Here is a 20,408-nt window from a genome sequence, read left to right on the forward strand (position 1 = left end):
CTGGGGGTGTGGGTGATCCCGGGGGTGATCTGGGAGTGCTGGTGATCCTGGGAATGATCCATGGGGGGTGGGTGATCCCAGGGCTGCTGATACTGGACTATGGATGATCCCGGTGTGCCAGTGGCCCAGGGTATGGGAGATGCCAGGAAGGCAGATCATCCCAGATTCCAGGGGTGCTGGTGTTCCATGGGTGATCCAAGGGCCTGGTGATCCCTTGGCTGATCCTGGCAATCCCAGAGGTGACACCAGTGAGATCCTGGTGTGGTCCTGGGGAGATCTCAGTGATCCTGGGGGTGATCCCAGGGTGATGCTGAGGAGATCCCGGGAAGATCCTGGTGGTTCTGTGAGTGATCCAGGTGTAGCCCTGGTGATCCCAGCAGTGCTGCAGCTCATCCAGGTGTGATCCTGGTGATCTCCCATCTGATCCCGGTGAGATCCTGAAGATTCCAGGGGTGATCCCAAGGAGATCCCAGGGATCCTGTGCCGGGTGCTGGTGTGGCCCCGGTGATCCTGGGAGTGATCCCGGGAGTGATCCCAGTATAGTCCCAGTGATCCTGGGGAGATTTTGGTGATCCTGTGGCTGATCCTGCTGTGGTCCAGCTGTCTGTTGTGGTCCTGGTGATCCTGGGGGTGATCCAGGTGTGATCCTGAAGGGATCCCGGTGGTTCAGTGGCTGACCCCAAGGAGATCCCAGCGGTCCTGCTGCTGATCCTGGGGGTGATCCTGATACATCCTGAGAAAATTCTTGTGGTGCTGCAGCTGATCCTGGTGATCCCATGGCTGATTCCGAGGGGATGTTGGTGACACCGTGGCTGATTCTGGTGTGACCCTGGTGATCCTGGGGGTGATCCCGGGGGTGATCTCAGGGATGATCCCGATATGGTTCCAAAACCAACCCAGTGGTGCTGCAGCTGATCCCGGCAATCCCATGGCTGATCCCAGTGGGGACCCAGTGACACCGGGGTTGATTCCGGTGTGGCCCCGGTGATGCCGGGGGTTGATCCCGGTGTGGTCCAGAGAGATTCCCGGTGGTGGTGCAGCTGATCCCGGCACTATCCCGGTGCCGCTGCCGGTGTGTCCTGGTGCCGGTGTGTGTCCTGGTGCCGGTGTGTGTCCTGGTGCCGGTGTGTGTCGGTGCCGCTCCCGGTGTCGGTGTCGGTGTGTCCCGGTGCTGGTGTGTGTGTCCTAGTGTCAGTGTGTGTCGGTGCCAGTGTATATGTCAGTGTGTGTCCCGGTCCCGGTGTCGGTGTGTGCCGGTGTCGGTGTGTGTCCCGGTATATATGCCGGTGTGTGCCCCTGTCCCGGTGCCGGTGTGTGTGCCGGTATATATGTCGGTATATATGTCGGTGTGTGTCCCGGTGTGTGTGCCGGTATATATGTCGGTGTATATGCCGGTGTGTCCCTGTCCCGGTGCTGGTGTGTGTGCCGGTATATATGTCGGTGTATATGCCGGTGTGTCCCTGTCCCGGTGCCGGTGTGTGTGCCGGTATATATGTCGGTATATATGCCGGTGTGTGTCCCTGTCCCGGTGTGTATGCCGGTATATATGCCGGTGTGTGTCCCTGTCCCGGTGCCGGTATATGTGTCAGTATATATGCCGGTGTGTGTCCCGGTGCCGGAGCGCGCCGCGGCCGCAGCGGAGCGGCGGGAGGAGGAGCCGCGGCCGGGGCGGATCGCGGCGGGGCCGGGCCGGGCTGGGCGCGGGTGGCGGGGGGGCCCCGCCGGACCATGTGAGGAGCCCCGACGGGGCGAGCGGGGCCTCCCCGGCCAGGGGGCACTTGCGGAGCCCCGCGCCCGCCCACCCACCATGGGGGATTTCTACGACCCGGAGCACCCCACGCCGGAGTAAGCGCGGGCCCTGCGCGGCCTCGGGCCCGCCGGCGCCGGGCAGCGCCGGCCGCGGGCAGCCGGGACGCTTCCCCTTCCCATTCCCCTTCCCTTCCCCTTCCCCCTTCCCTCTCCTACACCCCTTCCCTTCCCCGTCCCCGCTCCCCGTCCCCTTCCCTCCGCTCTCCCTCCGGCCCGGGGTAGGCCGCACATCCCCGGCCTTGCGTGATGGCCGCGGCCGGGGCGGGCGCGGGGCGGGCGGGCGGCGCGGGGCGGGAGCGGCCGCGCCAGGGGCGGCGGGGCGGGGGGGGGCCGTGTCCCCTCGTTCCCTGTGTCCCGCTTTCCCGGTGTCCCCCCCTTTCCCTGTGTCGCCCTTTCCCTGCCCCTGTGCCTGTCCCTGTCCCGTCCCTGCCCGGGGGAGCGCGGGGGGAGCCGGGCGGAGCGTGCGGACGTGTCCCGGCCTCCCCGCGGGGCCATTTTTCACCACCACCTTTATTATTGTTGTTATTACTATTAACATTATTTTTTCCTGCTTAGCGAGCCCCGTCTTGATTTTACGCCTTGAATCCTGCCCGGCCCCGGGCGGCCCCTGCCCTGACCCCATTTTCTGCCAGGAGGAAGGAGCCAGGGAAGGGGGAGCAGTTTAATGGCCGGGAACTCTGGTTCTCCTCTGGATGGGGAATTTCTCCAACACACCCCCTTTATCCCGCCAGGGCCTCCGGCTTTATCGCCTCTCCTGAGCAAAGTCACTCCTTCCCTGCTGGATTTCTCGCCCCCTCCCCCCCCCCCCCCCCGCCTTTTCCTGCTGGTTCTCAACGCTATTTTTACATTTTTAGACTTCCTTGGCAAAGCTTTCAGGGGCTCCGTAAACTTTGCCGGCTCTGGAGCAGACACCTGGCACGGAGCCCCCCCCCGTGCGGTGGTGGGATTGGAGGAAAAGCTAAAAATAGTGGGTTTTTTGAGCAAGGACAACAGAGCAAACCTTTTCTGAGCGGGTTCTGGCCGTGCCCACCTGGAGCAGCTGAGGAACAGCTTCCCCTTGTTCCAGTCAAACGGTGCTGGTGGCTGAGCCGTCTGAAATTAGTGGGAAATGGAGGATTTGATTCAGAATCCAGGCTGTGTTTTGCTCCTGGGGCCAGAGAACCTGGAGTAAAGCCTGATTTGCTTCAGCTGAGCCCCGGGGGGGAGTGACTGTCCCCTTCCCGAGGGACCCTCTGGGTCCAAAGGACTCTCCAGTCGATCCCAAAAGTTTTATCCTAATTTAGGTATCTCACCTTTGAAGTTTGGAGTGCTGGGAGGGATCCTGGCACCGTGGGCTGGGCTGGCATGTGGGATTTGGGATCCCAAAGCATCCGGGTTGTCTCATGTTTGTTGTCTGAAAATGTCCAGTGGTGCCGACCTGGGCTGTTGGATGGAGCTGGAACGGATTCCCTAACGGCTTTCTAAAGGAATTACTAATTAATTGGCCCGATTTTGGGGTTTCCTCGGGGTGTCAGTTCCGTGCTGGGGCTCAGGAAGTTTTCAAGGAGTGCCCTGGTGTTTTTAGGAGTTGTGTTTCCCCGTCCCTGCCGTGAATCCTGGTGTTCCCCATGTGTCTGTGCCGTGTTCCTTAATGCTGGGTCTTAATTTGGGGGTGCTCTTCCCGGCACAGGAGCTTTTCCCTGGAGAAGAGGATTATTTGGGATTACTGGGTCGTTAGGAATGTCCCAGGATGTGTTGGGTGTTTGGGAAGAGTGGAATTAGAACCAAACCCCGCTGGCTGTGGGATGTGCTGCCGGACACTGTGGCTTTCCCTGTCCCGTGCCCGCTGGGGGGTGGGATGAGGAGGGATGTGCTCAGTTTGTTTTTTGGGATGAGTTGCTGTTGGAATCGCGCTGCTCGGAGAGTGTTGGGCAGAGCCTGGTGGTGAGAATGGAGCCTGGGAAATCATTGGGCTCAGCCTTGTTTTCCTGGAAATTATTCCCTGGATTCGGAGAGACCTTCAGGATCATCCAGTGCCACCCCCTGCCGTGGGCAGGGACACCTCCTGCTCTCCCAGGCTGCTCCAAGCCCCGTCCAGCCTGGCCTGGGACACTTCCAGGGATGCTGCTGAGCTGGAGCTCCGCGCTGGCCGGAGGAGGTGGATGTTGAGCCGGGAACTGAACTATGGATGTACATTCCAATGGCTTTTACTGGAGTTTTCCTGTTGGGAAAGAAACTCTGTCCAGCTTTTCCCTGGTTGGTCGCTCTCCGTGTCCGTTGTCAGCCACAGCTTGGATTCCTGAGAACTTCAGCTTCCAGCAGAACCTCAAATTTGGGCCAACCCCATTCCCAGAGCTTGGAGCCACCACCACACTCCACATGGAGCTTCTCCTTGGAGCTGCCTGATGCTGACCTGGACCTGCTTAGAATTCCAGGCTGGTTTGGCTTGGAAGGGACCTTAAGGATCATCCAGTGCCACCCCCTGCCATGGGCAGGGACACCTTCCACTAGCCCAGGTTGCTCCAAGCCCCGTCCAGCCTGGCCTTGGACACTTCCAGGGATGGGCAGCCACGGTTTCTCCAGGAATCCTGTTTTTGATGGATATTTGATGGATGTTTCTTGGTGCTGTTGCTTCCTTGAAGAAGATTCCGAGATCGTCCCCGTCCACTGCATCCCGAGGGTGGAGGAACCTCTTGGACAAGTGACATGTTGGTGATGTCATCTCATGGAGTTGAGAGTTCCAAGGATTTCTTTCCCTCACGTCCTTGGGTTATGACAGAAAATAATTTTTCCCACCAGGGAGCCCTTCCCAGCGGGAATTCGGCTCCATCCTGGGGGGAGATGGTGGGGCTTGGTGTGTCCATGGGTGGTTTGGAGGGGTTGGGATTCAGGATCGGAGCACTGGAATGTTCCATTGGTTTTGTTAACGTGACCTGATGTGGATTCAGAGAGTTTGGAATTCCAGGGTTTTGGTTGTTGCCGTTCCCAAGGTTTTTTTACTGTTCTTTGGAGCTGTGGGGACGCCGGGGCTGTTCCATGTCACTTTGGGACTCAGTGGTTTTTTTTCTTCCTGTGGGAATCTGGATTCTATTTTCTGCTTTTCCCTAAGGAAAACCATCCAGGAGTTTGATTCCCTCAGCTCAAGCTCCTGGAAAATGTGCTGTGGTCAAAGGCCCAAATTAGATCCATGGGTGTGTCCCAATCCACCTGGGAGCTGCTCATGGGAGGGAAAGGCTGCATTTTCCACCTGCATTCCCTTGGAATGCTGCTCCCCTTTATTAGTGATGGTCCCATGGGATGTGAAGGGGAGAAGGGGAAGGAAGAGACTTGGCTCTCACTGGATCCAAGCTGGATTATTGAAGGAAAACTCTCTCTATACATTTGAATTTGGGAGCCTGAATAGGGAATTTGGGAACCTGACCTGGGACACTTCCAGGGATGGGGCAGCTGCAGCTTCTCTGGGAATCCTGTGCTTGGATCTGCTGCTGGAATTCTAAATAGAATTTGTTTGGGTGGATATTTGGAAGGGAAGAGAGGATTTATGAACACCTGGACATTGTTCCTTCCAGAACTTTAGGACTCCTTGAGGAAAAGTCCTGAGGAAGTCCCAGTGTGGCTCTGGTTGTTGGAATGTTGGTTGGAGACTTCCTAAAAAAGATTTTCTTTTTCTTGACTTTTTTTCTGTCTTTTCCCATTTTTTTAGAGGGTAAACTTCCCTCGAATTGCTGCAGCTGCATCTCAGCTTTTTGGGATCCATCCCAGAGGCTGCAATTCCTGGGAGGTCCCAAGGAGTGTTCTGGATCAGGACCTGAAATTCAGGAGAATGTGAGCCAGGAGTCAAAACTGGATCCATGATTTTAATGGGAGAGGGATCCATTGGGCTGGATCGGGAAGGAGCTGGAGCCTGGGGAACACCCCATGTGGATCCCTGTTTTCCAGTGGATTCCCACTGTCTTTCCCCCCATTGCTCCAAGATTTTCCAGCTTTCTGAGCATCACTTTGTAATTCCATGATTTCCTTCCTGAAATGCACCAGCAGCTGGAAATCCAAAGTGTGTCATTCCCGGGGTATTTTTGGTGTTTCCCTCCACAACCCATGCCCAGCTTGGAATTTTAGTGCCAATTCCTGGTGTAAAGGAGCAGGAAGGAGCTTTATTTTCTTTTATGGAATTGAGAGCAATTCCCAAAATATTCCCATTCCCGCCTTAACCTGCCAGGCAGAATTGTAGGAGATTTGGAATGTGATTTGGGGGCTGGGAAGTGTCTTCCTGTTAAATTTGGGATGAGTTTGGGGTAAGAATGGGATATTTTGGGCTTTGATATGGGGAATTTTGGGAATATTTGGAGCTACACGTGTGGGAATTAAGGGGTAACCTGATGAAAAATACACGGAAATTCCGTGTTTTTGCCTCAATGTGAAGCTTGTAGGACAAATCTTTGGGAATTTGGGGATGGAGGGGACAGGATTGCTCCTTCCAGCTGCGTTTCTGGGAGCAAGGGAATGTTGGGAATGGGTTGGGAATGGGTTCCATGTGTCTGACTTGGGTCTGGCAAGCCCTGGAACAGAGAGAATTCCTTGTTTTCCAGGCATTTTTTGAGGGTTAGAGGGTGAAAAATACACGGAAATTCCATGTTTTTGCTTCAGTGTGAAGCTTGTAGGACGCAATTTTGGGAATTTTGGGATGGAGGGGACAGGATTGCTCCTTCCAGCTTCTCTTTTGGGGCCAAGGAGATGTTGGGAATGGGTTCCATATTTCCCACTCCGGCCCTGCAAGCCCCAAACCAGAGAGAATTCCTTGTTTTCCAGGCATTTTGGGAGCCAAAGGTGCAGTGCCAGGGGGGTGAGGATAAACTCAGGGCTGGAATTTGCTGTCCCAGGGAAAAACCCTCGGGATGGGGATACCTGATGGAGGGGAGGAAATTCCAGGTTTTACCTGGACCAGGAAGCCAGGGGGTGGGAGAAGATGTGCTGGAGCCCGGGGGTCCTTCCCAAATCCCTCCCTTTGGAGGGAGGGGCGTGGCCTTGCTGCTCCTGGAGGTTTTTTTCCCTGGTTTTTAGCACAAAGCCCAAATTCCCCAGGAATTGGCTCAGCTCAGGTGGAGCCTCAACAGCTCCAGGTGCTGGGAATGAGTTGGGAATGAGTTGGGAATGAAGCCCCATCCCGGTCCCTGGTAACAGCAACTGTAAGTAAATGGAATTTTCCTGATTATCCTTGTCGTTATTATTCTAAAATTCCTCAAGTTTTCAGCTTCCTTGACTCCTCTTGGAATTCTTTTCCTGCTCCCAAAGGAATTTTAACTTAAACTGAGCAATTTAAAAAGAGCGACTTAAGAAAAAAAATCAACTTTAAAAAGCAGCTTAACCAGAGGAATTTTCCTGTGCAGGGATTGTGTGGGAAAGGATTGGGGAAAAACTTAAAAGATGGATTTTTTTTTCCCTACTTTTCCCCACTAATTCCCACTAATTCTTAGTCCTGAAAGTGGCTTTTGCTGGAAGGAGGAATGTTTGGTTGGGGTTGGACTGTGGTGGTGCCTCTGGGGGGGTCACAGCAAAGTGTCCATGGGCTGGAAAACATGGAAAGGAATAGAACTGGGATGGTGAGGGGAGAGAAAAAGTGTTGGGAGTGGGAATAAGCAGCTGGGGGGAAGTGTTGAGGCCGTGGAATTGAGGCTGAGCTTTAAGCCAGGCCTAACCCTGGCTCTAGGAAGGTTTTAATTTGAATTAGAGATTGAATTAAAAATTGTTAATGAGGGGGGGAAATATGGAGGGAAATAATGTCCTGGGCAGCTCTGATCCCAGGAACGTTGCTCTGATCCCAGGAATGCTGCTCTGATCCCAGGAAAACCCCTCTCCCCTGGCTAAAACTGCTGTGGAACTTTGGGTTTAATGTGGGTTTGTGGTTTCTTGGTGCAATTCCCCTCCATCCATCCCACCCCTGGTATTATTCCAGAGGGAAAAATCCATCTCAGACCATCCTGGAGATGTTAAACTGCATTTCTGTGTTAGATCCAGGCCTGGATGGACCCAGGGATGGGCCTGGGTTTTAGGATTTAATTCCATCAAGGCAGGAAAACTCAGTTTAAAATTCCCTTTTTCCTGTGAGATGCTTCCTTGGATGGCTCTTTGTTCCTGCTGGGGGCAGAGGAGGGGGTTTGGGGCAGGGATTACCTGGGCAGTGATCCCATTTCCATGACACTGGTGGGAAGTTGTTGACTCCCAAAGCTGCTGCTGGAATGTCCTTCCCTGCTCCCAGAGGAGGAGGAGGAGGAGGGGGAAGTTTTCCAGGGAATGCTGCAGAGCCAGGAGCTGTGGTTTGGAGTCCGGGTGTGGATTTGTTCCCTCTGTTTTTGAAACCATCCCTTTTCCATATCCATCCTCATCCTCACCCTTCCATCCTCATCCTTTCCCTCCTTGTGGCGGGTGAATCCCTTTCCCAGCTTTCCTGGGAATTCCTGATTGCTTCCAAACTTCATTCCTTCCTCAGATATTCCCTACTCTGAGCAAAAAGGGGAAAGCATTTGGGGGGAGTTTGGGAATTCCCAGAGATTTTGGGGAAGGGGCAGGGTCCTTTATTGGAGCAGGAAGCTGGATATTTTCTTAACTGGACCTTTTCCCTGGAGAATTCCCAAAATGCTGGAATTCTGACACATAAAGAATGAAATAATTGATAAATAAGGTCACTCCTCCTTTTTATAAATGAAGGGATAAATCCTGATTTTCCATAGATTCAGCTCCTTCTTTCCCTGGAATGTCCAATCCTTTCTTTTCCTTCATATTCCAGCCCGGGACAAACGGTGTCACTTCCCCTGCTCCAAACTTCCAGCTCCAAAACCTCAGGGAAAATGTATAAAGCAGGAAATAGGGATTTTGGGAAGCAGGATTTCAGGGATGTGCTGCAGGAAAAGGCACCTTGACCTCATTTTCCGGAGAGCTCGGCTGGAATTCCAGCTTCCATTTAAATAAGATATTTTATAGGGATTTCCCCCCTTCCCATGTGTCCTTTTGCCCTTCCTCTCTCCATGTTTTTTTTTTTTTTGGGAAGCAGCAGGATTTCCTGTGAACTTCCCAGCTTTTCTTCTGGTTGTACATTATCCATAAGCAGAGCAGAATTTCTGGGAGCAGGGACACTTTGGGATATTAAATCCCAGTGCTCTGCACAGATTTCCCAGCAGTTCATCCCAATCTTCCATGAATCCCAAGGGCAGCTGCACTTTTATCCTTGTTTTTTATCCCACATTTGGGATTATTGAACCCAAGGGGTGATGGCTCTTCAGACCTGGGAGTGTTTTAGGAAATCCTTCAGTTCTGAGGGTGGGAGTTGAGGGGAAATTTAGGGATATTGGGAAGGAATCCTTGGCTGGGAGGGTGGGGAGGCCCTGGCACAGTTTTCCCAGAGAAACTGTGGATGCTCCATCCCTGGAAGTGTCCAAGGCCAGTTGGAGCAACCTGGGTTGGTGGAAGGTGTCCCTGCCCATGGCAGGGGTGGGAATGGGATGATCCTTTAGATCCCTTCCATCCAAACCATGTGGAATCCCAAGACTGAGAGCAACAGAGAGGGAATTCTGTCCCCAGCATCCAGGGATTTCCCCCCCAGCATCCAGGGATTTCCCCCCCAGCATCCAGGGATTTCCCCCCCAGCATCCAGGGATTTCCCCCCCAGCATCCAGGGATTTCCCCCCCAGCATCCAGGGATTTCATCCCCAGCATCCAGGGATTTCATCCCCAGCATCCAGGGATTTCATCCCCAGCATCCAGGGATTTCATCCCCAGCATCCAGGGATTTCATCCCCAGCATCCAGGGATTTCATCCCCAGCATCCAGGGATTTCATCCCCAGCATCCAGGGATTTCATCCCCAGCATCCAGGGATTTCATCCCCAGCATCCAGGGATTTCATCCCCAGCATCCAGGGATTTCATCCCCAGCATCCAGGGATTTCATCCCCAGCATCCAGGGATTTCATCCCCAGCATCCAGGGATTTCATCCCCAGCACGATGGTGCAAAATCCCAGGGATGCAACCCCTTCCTCCGAGGTGAAACCTGCCTGGAAAATTCCTTTGGGGCTTCAGGATCTTGTTGGGATAACAAATGGACCTTCTGCTTTCCTCCCCCCTGGTGTGGATGAAGGTGATCCATGGAATTCCATCTGCATCCAGACATATTTTTGGCTCACCTAACCTGAGCAAAACAGGTTAAATCTCAATTTCCTAAGCTGGAAGTTGGGATTTAAGTGCTGGGGTTTTGCATTTTGTGCCCTTTTTTCGGGCAGCAAAGGGCTTTTAGATGGATCCCTGTGAATTCCTGAGCTGAATTCCTGCTGGGAATGGGCCTTTTCAGCCTCCCAGGGCTGTTAGTCTGCAGATAGGGAGATAAGAAAACCTTGAGGTTTCCAGATTTTCCTCTGTTAGGGAGAAGAAAAGTTAAAAAACTGGGATATAAGGGAGGTGAGGCTGGGAAAGTTTTGTCTTTTAGACTTTGGAATCCTGATTTGGAATTTTTTTGGCTCTTTAGCATAAGGAAAACTTGGATAAAATTCAGATTATTGGGTGGGATACACCTGAAAAACTGGGGTTTAAGCTCCCAGGAAGTGCTGGAGCTGCCTTGGAATTAAAATAGATCTTTAATTTTTATTAACATTCCCACAACAAAAGTGAGATGTTTCCAGGAGTGGAAATACAGAATAACTAAATAAATACAATAAAAAAGCATCAATAGAATAGAATAAATAATAAAAATAATAAATACAGCAAGATATAATTTATGGTAAGCAAATAAATATTATAAGCCATTCATTTTCATCCCAGATTTTTCTGTACCTGCACAGAACAAGGTGCAGCCACTGGAATTGTTCCCAGCCTCTGGAGCTGGAAAACTGCTGGAAAACATCTGGGATGGATCCCCAGCTCATGTTCCATGTCTCCTGCCCAAGCTCCTGAATTTAATTACCTGTTTCCCAATATTCAGCTACTGAAATCTGTATTTTTATGTATAACTGATGTTATTTTTTTAAGGGAAATATTTCCTTTTGGGGAATAATTTTGGGGAATAATTTTTGGGGATAATTTTTACCAATTTCAAGAATAATTTTTGAATTTTAGTGATGATAATAATAATTGTTAATAGTAGTTAAAATGTAGTTATTGACATCTGTTGCTTGTAATCCTGGGCTGCACCTGGTTATGGAAGTCTTGGAAATCTTCATGGAATTGTTTAGGTTGGAAAAGACCCCGAAATCACCCAATCCAGCGTTTCTGTTGGATCTTGTTTTGACTCCACTAAACCTCAAGATTGAACCCCCAAAATCCAGAACCATTGAGAGCAATGGATTCCTGGGAGTCTAAAATTCCACCTTTTGGGATTCTAAAATGGAAACCTCCTTTTAGGTGTTCATTCCAAGTCCAGGAGCTGCCCTTGGAGGGCACTGACTGGATTGGGAATTCCAGGCTTGGCTCACCCCGTTAAATCTCATGTGCTCGGGGGGCTGGAACTCAGCTCCTGTTTCCTCCCTGGAATAATTTATGGCCTTTTAATCATCTTTGGCAGCCCTGGAGAATATTCCTGTGGGGATTGCTTTTTCCCAGTACTGAATTTTGCTCCTAATTCCCGGTGGATGGTGTTTAAATGGGGCATGGTGGTTCCTGCGCCGTCACCGCCTTTGGGTTGCTTGGAATCCAAAAACTTCAGCTTTTTCTTCTGGAAATTGATATTTCTGGTTGAGTTGGTGCTTGAAGGGAAATCTGGGAACGTTTCTGCAGGAAATCTTTAGTTGTGACACCGAATTATGGCTCAAAAGTGACAAAATTGAGCAAAACTCTGATGAAATGGAGCAGAATTCCAGCTCTGAGCTGTGTTTGGAGCTGGCGAGGGATTTTGGGATCTCTGGTAGGTCCCTGACAGAGATGGGTGAACTGTCTGTGTCTTGGTTGAGGTGTCTTGGGAGGACCAAAAAACTGGAATCTCTCCCAGGAATTGAGCAAAGGCAGGGACAGAGTCGTCATGTTCTTCCTTCTCCTTCCTTGTGTGGAGCGGAGAACCTGGGAATTCTGGAAAGCTGGGCTTTCCCCTTGGTTGGGCTGAAGAGAATGGTCCTAATTAATTCATTGATGAGCTTTGAGCTGCCAAAAGACTTGGCATTAATTGGTTAATGGGCTTGATTACTTGATTAATGAAGCGTAATTATCAGGGCAAATATCCAGGGTTGTGGATCCACGAGACCTCCCGAAGTATCTTTAATTCCTCCTTAATCCTTTCAAATCTTAAGGAAAATATTAAAATCCAAGGAATCCCAAATGCAGCTCTTTCAGTCCCATTTTTGAGGTGTTTCATGCCCTCAGTTCTTCTCCAGTAGTGCTGTAGTAACTATTGGAATAACCTTCGGAAGACGCTACCGAGCCGACGGTTCGCTCTGAAAAGGTTTGCTCTGTCCAAATCCACCTGGAATTTTCCAATGTGGAATTTTTTGAGCCCCCTCCTCCCCCCCCGTGCTCCTCTGCAGAGGTAGATTTGTGTCTGTGGGAGGGCCAGGGTGGGTTAGGGGGTTGGTGTCCCCTCACTCCCCGTCTTTGGGTCTGTCCCATCCCAGACCGAACGTTCCATTCCGTGTTTCTCCTGGTGTTTACTCCTGATTTCCTGTTTCTTTTCCATGTTCCCTCGGCTCGGTGACAACAGAGAAGAAGAAAATGAGGTGAGTGGAACCAGGTCCTTCCTTGGTGACGCCGGAGCCCAACCTGGGGCTGGTTTGGCCGAGGGATTCCAGGAGTTGGGAGCGACCGAGGGGCTGGATAAAACAAATGGCGGTTTTTCTGGGACTCCTCTGGTTAAATTTAGGAATAAGGGAAATATTTCCTTTGGGGAAATATTTTTTTATAATTTTAATAGTATTTTTAATTTCAGTAACTAGAGGTATTCATACCAGTGGATTATTATTATTAAATCTTTAATTTTTAATAATTAAAAATACTAATTTGGGGGAATAAGGGAAAAATTTGGGAAGAGGGAAAGTATTTCCGTTTGGGGAATAATTTTTGGCAATAATTTTAAAATATTAATAATACTACATTTATTATTATTATTATTAAATCTTTAATTTTTAATAATTAAAAATACTAATTTGGAGGAATAAGGGAAAAATTTGGAGAGAAGGGAAATATTTCTGTTTGGAGAATAATTTGTGACAATAATTAAAAAAATTTAATAATACTACATTTAAATAGATTATTATTATTGTAATTATTATTATTACTACTAATTTTTGGGAATGAGTGCAAAATTTGGGAATGATTTTTAATAATTTTGATAATCTTTAATTTTAATAACTGTAATGTATTAATATTATTTAAAGCTACTTTATTATTATATTTTTAATTTAATTTTTAATAATTTTATATAATTTTAAACACTAAATTTTGGGGGAAAATTTGGGAAGCAGGGAAATAGTTCCTTTTTGGGAATATTTTTGGGGAATTTTAATAAGAATTTTTAAATTGTAATAATTAGAATAATAAATATTAATATTGTTGTGAGACAGTCGGGGTGAGAGGATCCCATTTCCAAGCTGGACATGCACTTTTTTCCCAAGGTTTTGGGTGCCCTTCCAGCCATGGAAATGGTTTAAAATCATCCCTGAAATATCCCCACACAAAGAACACCCATTTTTACAGAATGCTTTGGATTTGTGCTCCCACTTTTCCCACATTGAGTTAATTTACTGCCAAAATTCTAATTGGATGTTGGGTTGGGACGCCAAGACGAGTCACGTGGAGACCACGACAAGGTTTTCACACTGAAAATCAACCCCAGGTGTCAAAAAAGAGAATTTTTTTTAATCTGTGATGTCCCAGGGTGCAAAAAAACCTGGGATTTCCAATCCACCACCATCTTATTTAATGATTTACTCCGGTGCCTTGAGCCTGGAAAACCCTGGATTGTTTTCCATGAGTTAAAGGATAACGGAACACTTAATAATTCACAGTGGGAAGCTGCTGCCTCTGCCAAAAATGTGGCCATGGCAAAGTTATGGGAGCAAAACCTGGCTTGAAATGGTTCTGATATGACTCCTTCCATTGGAATTATGCTTCCCACACAACATGGAATTACAGAATTCCCAGAGAAGCTGTGGCTGCCCCATCCCTGGAAGCGTCCAAGGCCAGGTTGGAGCAACCTGAGACAGTGGCAGGTGTCCCTGCCCACGGCAGGGGGGTGGAATCAGATGATCCTTAAGGTCTCTTCCAACTCACACCAGTCTGTAATTCCATAAAATTCAGATTTATGGGGGTAAACCCTGTTGACAAAGACACCTTTTCCCACAGTGCCACACCATTCCCCTCAGGGGTCTCATTCCCAGGACACAGAGGAACCCTAAGCTTTAAAATAGGTGGAAAATCCCCAATTGGGTAAATAAACGGTGCTTTATGCTCTGAAAATTCCTAGTTTTGGGACTGCAAGGTGCTGAGGGAGATCCTGGCAGGGGGCAGCCGAAAACTCCTGGTTGGAAGGACATGGAGAGTGTTCCACCCAGAGGTGACAGAGGCATCGCACACCACTGGGTCCTGCTGGGAATTCTTGGGGGTTTAGTTAGTGTTGGTCTGTGGCTGAGCCTGGAAACTTGTTGGGAATTAGTAGTGACTGGGATAAGGCTGTTGGAGGGAGGTGGGAAAGGACAGAGTTTGAGTGGGAAGGATCCTTAAGGATCATCTCATTCTATGCTCTGCCATGGACAGGGACACCTCCCACTAGCCCAGGTTGCTCCAACCTGGCCGTGGACACTCCCAGGGATCCAGGGGCAGCCACAGCTTCTCTGGGAAATCCATTCCAGTCCCTCCTCACTTTCCCAACCAGGAATTCCTTCCCAATATCCCATCTAACCCTGCCCTCTGGCACTGGGAAGCCATTCCCCGTGTCCTGTCCCTCCATGCCTTGTCCCCAGTCCCTCTCCAGCTCTCCTGGAGCCCCTTTAGGCATTGGAAGGGTCTCTCAGGTCTCCCTGGAACCTTTTCCAGTACTGAGAGGCTGCATCCAGGCAGAGTCTCCTAAAATGTGGAAACAAACATCTCTAAAGCTGAAAATGCAGGTATTTTTTTAAAGTGCACAAAAAGCAGCATTTTGTCCTCGATTAACTTTGTATGTTGAACTCCATCTCTTTTTTAAAACATCAGAATTAAATGTTAGAAGGACTTTCACTTTGGTCATTAATGAGTCAGTTAAAAAGCCTCAGCCCAAACCCCAGAGGAGGTTTGTTCCAACTGGAAGTGCCCGAGGAATCGATTGTGTCCAGGACAGATCTGGCGCCGAAGGCAGAGCCGGGGTGTCCATTTCTCTTTGATCAGCATAAAAAATTCACCAGGTGAAAGAAAATACTGTTAAACCCCAAAAAACCCTCAATTCCTCCAACTTCTTCTTTTCCTCCCACAGGGCAAACCCGAAACGGTGCCGAGAGCTGGTTTTATCAAAGGCCCCGTGTTCAAAGGCGTCGCTTCCAGTCGCTTTCTGCCCAAAGGCACCAAAACCAAGGTCAACTTGGAGGAGCAGGGAAGGCAAAAAGTGTCTTTCAGCTTCAGTTTAACCAAGAAAACTTTACCCAATCGATTCCTGAGCGGACTCGGAAACGAGAAACAAAATGAAGCTCCCAACCCTCCAGTTCCCCTTCCCACTGATTTTAACCCCAAAACCAAACCGGACCTGGGCGACGCCGCCGGTTCGGCCGAGGAATCTTCGCCTCCGAAACCGAAGGTAGAACTGGGGAAGATTCATTTTAAGAAACACTTGCTCAGTGTTACGGCGAAACCGACGCCGGCTCCGGCAGCGACGGCACCGCCGCTGGGAGCGGAGCCGGTGGCCTTGGCTGTGGAATTCCCGCCCACGCCGCCGCCTCCGCCGCCTCCTCCTCCACCGCTGGTTCCTGCGACCATGGCTCCGCCACAGCCGGCGGTGACGCCGATGTCGACACCGCTGCTGTCGCCGCCTGTGGAAGCCGAAGCCCCCGCGCCGAAGGAGCCGAACCACGCGGCGCCCAAGGAGGCCCCGGAACCCGAGGCCAGGCAGGACGCGGGATCGCGCGGAGCGGAGGAACGTGTCGCCCAGAACGCGCCCGAGCAGCCGGAGATGACCCCACAGAAGGAAGATTCCCATATTGGGAAAGAGGAGGAGGTTTCTGATGGCTCCAAGGGCGCTCAGGTGTGCTCCCGGAGGCAGGGGGCAAAGAGGAAGTTCTCCCAATCCGACGGCGCGCCGCAGGGCTCCGAGTCCGACGAGGATTCGGTGAGGACCTCGTCCAGCCAGCGCTCGCATGAGCTGAAGGTCTCCAGCACAGAGAAGGAGCGAGATTCCAGACGGAGCTCCGCGTCACTCCGAGGTGACGACCTGGGGAAATCCTCGTCGCGCTCCAAGTCGGACAGGGATGAGAAGTACTCGAGCTACTCGAAGTCGGACAGAGACTCGCGGTACTCGTCCTCCCGCTCGCGCTCCGACAGGGACAGGAGGCGAAGCCGGTCTCATTCCCGCTCCCGCTCCGACCGCAGCTCCCGCACCAGCTCTTCCTACTCGAGATCGGAGCGCTCACATTACTACGAGTCCGAGCGGCGGTACCATCGGAGCTCTCCGTACAGGGAGAGGTCCAGGTATTCCCGTTCCTACGCGGACAGGGGCCGGGAGAGCTCGGACTCGGAGGACGAGTACAGGAGGACACATTCCAGATCGAGCGACTCCCGGCGGACGTCCTCCCACTCCTCCTCCTCCTACAGAGACTCGAGATCTTCCTACTCCAAGTCGGACCGGGACAGCAAAGTGGAGTCGTCTCACGCCGACGTGGAGAGGAGGGGAAGGTCGTCGTCGAAAGCAGATCGAGATTCCAAAAGGACTTCAGAAAGTGAAGTATCCAAAAGGTGCTCTCCCCTCGATGAACTGGGCTATCGGAAGGGGAATTCCCATTCCAAGCCTGACAGTAATGTGAATTCCTCCCGCTATAAATCCACCCCTTCCAAGACCCCCGCGCCAAAGCCTGATAAATTTAAGAGTTCTTTCTGTTGTACAGAATCGCTCGAGGAAATCAAGCCGCAGTGTAATTCTCTAGATTTAGAGAGCTCATGTCTGAAGAGCAATGAGATCAGGGTGTCCATTGCCAAAAAGCTGGAAAGGGAAAAGACGCTTTCTCCGCTGAATCAGCTCAGCGATTCGCCCGCGCTGCCGAAGGCGGACGAGTCAACAGTGGGTTTGGCCAGCTCCAAATCCGAGGAACCCACAGGAAGCGAAAGCCACGACAGTGTTACGGAACCGGAAACGTCATTTAAGGTAAAGCACGATCCAGTAAGAACGTGTTTCCCCATGGAACTGAGCGTCAACGGCTCCCCGGAGGGTCGGGGTGATGGGCTGGCAACTTCCAGTGCCTCCAAAGCAGAGGATGTTCCTGCATCCTCTGACGATGGCCCGTGCCAGTCGGAAGTGTCACCTGTTGTGAAGACGAGCTCGTCATATCCGTTGCCATCCAATGGGTTTGAGGGCGCGGATGTGTCTCAAGAGCAAGAGCCAGATGATTCCCGGGTCCAGTCCAGCGAGTGCAACAGCCTGTTCCAGGAAGCGGAGGCTCCGGTGCTGCAGCAGCAGGAGGAACCCGCCCCTTTCACTGTCGTGAATGTAGATCCCACTAAAGCTGCCCTGGAGAAGGCGGATGAGGAGGCGACTCCGTGTGACAAAACCAAAGAACCCGTTTTTTGCTACATTTCCGACGATGCCGCCCCTGCTTTGTACCACTCGGAAGTGGAAATCGAGGCGGAACCAGCGGAGTTGAAAGTTCCATCTGAAGCTTTCCTGGACGTGCAGGTGGAGCCGCAGACGGTGACGTGCGACTACGAGAGCGTGGAGGATCCCCATCCCAAGTCTGCCTGCGAGGATGGGCACGGCCATCCTTCCCATAAAATTAGCCTGGCAGTGGAGAGCTCGAGCAGGGATTCCTCCCTGGATGGCTGTTCCCAGCGGCTCGTGTCGGATCATCCCGTGCCAGAGGAAAGCACCTCTTCCAAATGGGATGTGCCACCGGCTGGGCACCAGGAGCTGCTCCAGCATTCGGAAGCCGAAGAGATGCTGGAGTTGGGCGCTCAGCATGTTGATCTTGGTTCAGCAAAGAGCAAACAGGCGTTCCAAGATGAACATTCCTACTATTCCGAAGTGCCGCTGGAGCAGCGCAGCAGACAGGTCGTGGAGGAAAGCGCTGTTTCCACTGAGGGAGCTGAACTGGAGGAGTTGAGGGTTCCGTGTCCTGGCATACTGGCTGAGAGGGATGAGGGAAACGGGCCCTTGGTGGCTTCGGCTTTTCCCGACGTCCTGTATCCCTCTTCCGATGTCATTGTCACGGCAGAGGACACGGAGACGGTGACTCAGGCCCCGACGTGCGACAGCAGCGGCAATGCCGTGGAATTCATTCCCGCCGGGCACGACGATTACTCGGACACGGGGGAGAGCGACAGCGTGGGCGGCAGCGACGACAGCGACACGGATGACTCGGATTCCGACGATGGCACGCCACGGAAGCGGCTGCAATCCGTCGTGGTGGTTCCCAAGAACTCGACCATCGCCATGGAGGAGAACAGCCCGGGCTCCTCCCGGAGCAGCCAAGGCAACCGGCGCTTCTCTGACCACTGGGACGACGAGCGGCCCGAGCCCAGCAGGCCCTATTACGAGGAGAGGCTGGAGAGTAAAGGTGGATCTCAGGTGGAGAGCAGGAGTTCTCCCAGAGGGATGGAGAAGAGTCCGGCAACATCTACGGAGCTGAGCAGGAAGGAGGTGGAGGAGCTGCGGGCGGATCCGTGCCAGGCGCAGAGCGATGGCGTGGACAGCACGAGCCAGGCAGACCTGACCACGGATTCCCACGGGAAGCCCAGCGCGGAGGAGAGGATGATGCTGACGGAGATGGTGGCCATGGGAAGGCCCGTGGTCCGGCCGGATGAGCAGCCGTTCTGTCTTCCCGAGAGTTTTGAAGGCACCGACGCGTCCCGACACCAGATGAGCTGCTCCAAGCCAGACAGTCGGCAAGGGCAGGGTGGGCTCCACCAGTCCAGCCTCGGAGACTATCCCAGGCTGGATGGTTTCCGTACAACAGAGGAGATGAGTGCTTTGGGCTGGGACTTTCCCCAGACGGAGAAGCCCAGCAGCACGTACCAGCAGCCGGACAGCAGCTTCGGGATGTACTCGGGATACGTTTACCAACCGGGCTCCGGAGCCTACGGCGCTTCCCAGAATTACTGGCAAGGCAACGGTTACTGGGATGCGAGATCTGCCAGCAGACCTTCCGTGGTCAACTACGAGCGGATCCAAGGGCAGGTGCCGGATTCCCTGACGGAGGATCACGAGGAGTACGAAGAGGACAATCGTTGGGATCATCCCAGCCCCTCCAGTAAATCCCAACTGCCCGGGCAGAAGGAAGAGGGCTCGGTGCAGGCACACGAGATCAGCAGCAATTCCACCAAGGAACCATTGCCCGGCGCGGAGAAGAAGGAGGAGGTGAAAGTTCTGGAGAAAAACGATGTGAAGGAACGAGGGCCACCGAAGAAACGGCGGCCGGAGGTGGAGAGCGACTCGGAGAGCGACGGGGACTCGAGGGAGAAGAGGAAGGGGAAGGCGGAGGGGGAGCCGGGGGAGCCGGCGCCCCAGGATTCCTCCATGGTGGGCCGGCCTTGCATCATGGACGACTTCCGAGACCCCCAGCGCTGGAAGGAGTTTGCCAAGCAGGGCAAGATGCCGTGTTACTTCGACCTCATCGAGGAGAACGTCTACTTGACGGAGAGGTAACGGCTTCTTTTATCCTTGTTTTGATTCCCGGAGCAGTTTTGGGTTTTAACTCCCATTTGCTTCAGTGATAGTTGCGGGTTTTGTGGCCAAATCAGCATAATTTGGAGGGAAAGGGAGGAATTTTGCATTCCTGATGTCTGGCAAGGGGAGAGGAGACAACACTGGGAAGTGTTTAACTGCCCTGCATCCCTTCTCCTAAAGAGAATCCCCCCATTGGACCCAGACATTCCCAGGTGATGGGAAGAGCTGGAAAATGGGAGGATATGAGGGGAAGGTTGGTTGATTGATTTATTCAGATCCAGCCTGTTTAGTGTCCCCAAATACCAGCTCCCTCTCTCTTGGTACAGGGAATTCTGTCCAGGTGTGGGAAAGATTTTGGACACACAACGCGTGTTTCCAAAGGTTTTTGTTATTCCATGTCTTTACTTATCATCTCAGATGAGTTTTTTTTTAGCTCCAACAACCGTAATTTGAAGTCCCACATTTTTTTCTTATGCCTTTTTTTTTTTTGCCTTGTTTGGATCCACACTCCAAAAAATTCCTAAAATTCTCTCATGGAAGTTAAAATATTAATTAGTGGATGCCTTTCCTGCCCTACATTTCCTGCAGCTCTGATTTTCTTCTCTTTTTCATCATAAAACAGAGGTTGAAGTAACTAAACCCTCCAATTTCCTTTATTAAAATAACACCCTTTACAAATGGGTGTCTAAATAAATGTGGGCGCGGAGGAGAAAGGAAAAAAGTTAAATATCCTGGGAATTCTTCTTGAGGAATCATTTTTTGTGATCACCAAATCCTCACCTCCCTCTCTAAACAAGCCGAGCGTCCTTGGTTACCCCTGT

General features: G+C 51.6%; 1 protein-coding gene across 2 annotated transcripts in view; it reads left to right on the plus strand.

Moving 5' to 3' along the window:
* Positions 1–1,684: 1,684 nt before the first annotated feature.
* Positions 1,685–20,408, plus strand: part of SETD2 (SET domain containing 2, histone lysine methyltransferase) — a 51,504-nt gene continuing 32,780 nt past the window's right edge. For both annotated transcript variants that reach the window (XM_051806047.1, XM_051806048.1), the window contains exons 1-3: positions 1,685–1,845; positions 12,457–12,472; positions 15,199–19,562. In XM_051806047.1, coding sequence (XP_051662007.1) covers positions 1,808–1,845; positions 12,457–12,472; positions 15,199–19,562 — 4,418 coding nt within the window. In that variant the 5' untranslated portion in view covers positions 1,685–1,807. The remainder of the gene's footprint in view (positions 1,846–12,456; positions 12,473–15,198; positions 19,563–20,408) is intronic.

This window comes from Manacus candei, unplaced genomic scaffold (assembly GCF_025592945.1).
Source record: "Manacus candei isolate 608988 ecotype Guabito, Panama unplaced genomic scaffold, ASM2559294v1 h1tg000066l, whole genome shotgun sequence".
In the NCBI taxonomy this organism is placed as follows: Eukaryota; Metazoa; Chordata; class Aves; order Passeriformes; family Pipridae; genus Manacus; species Manacus candei.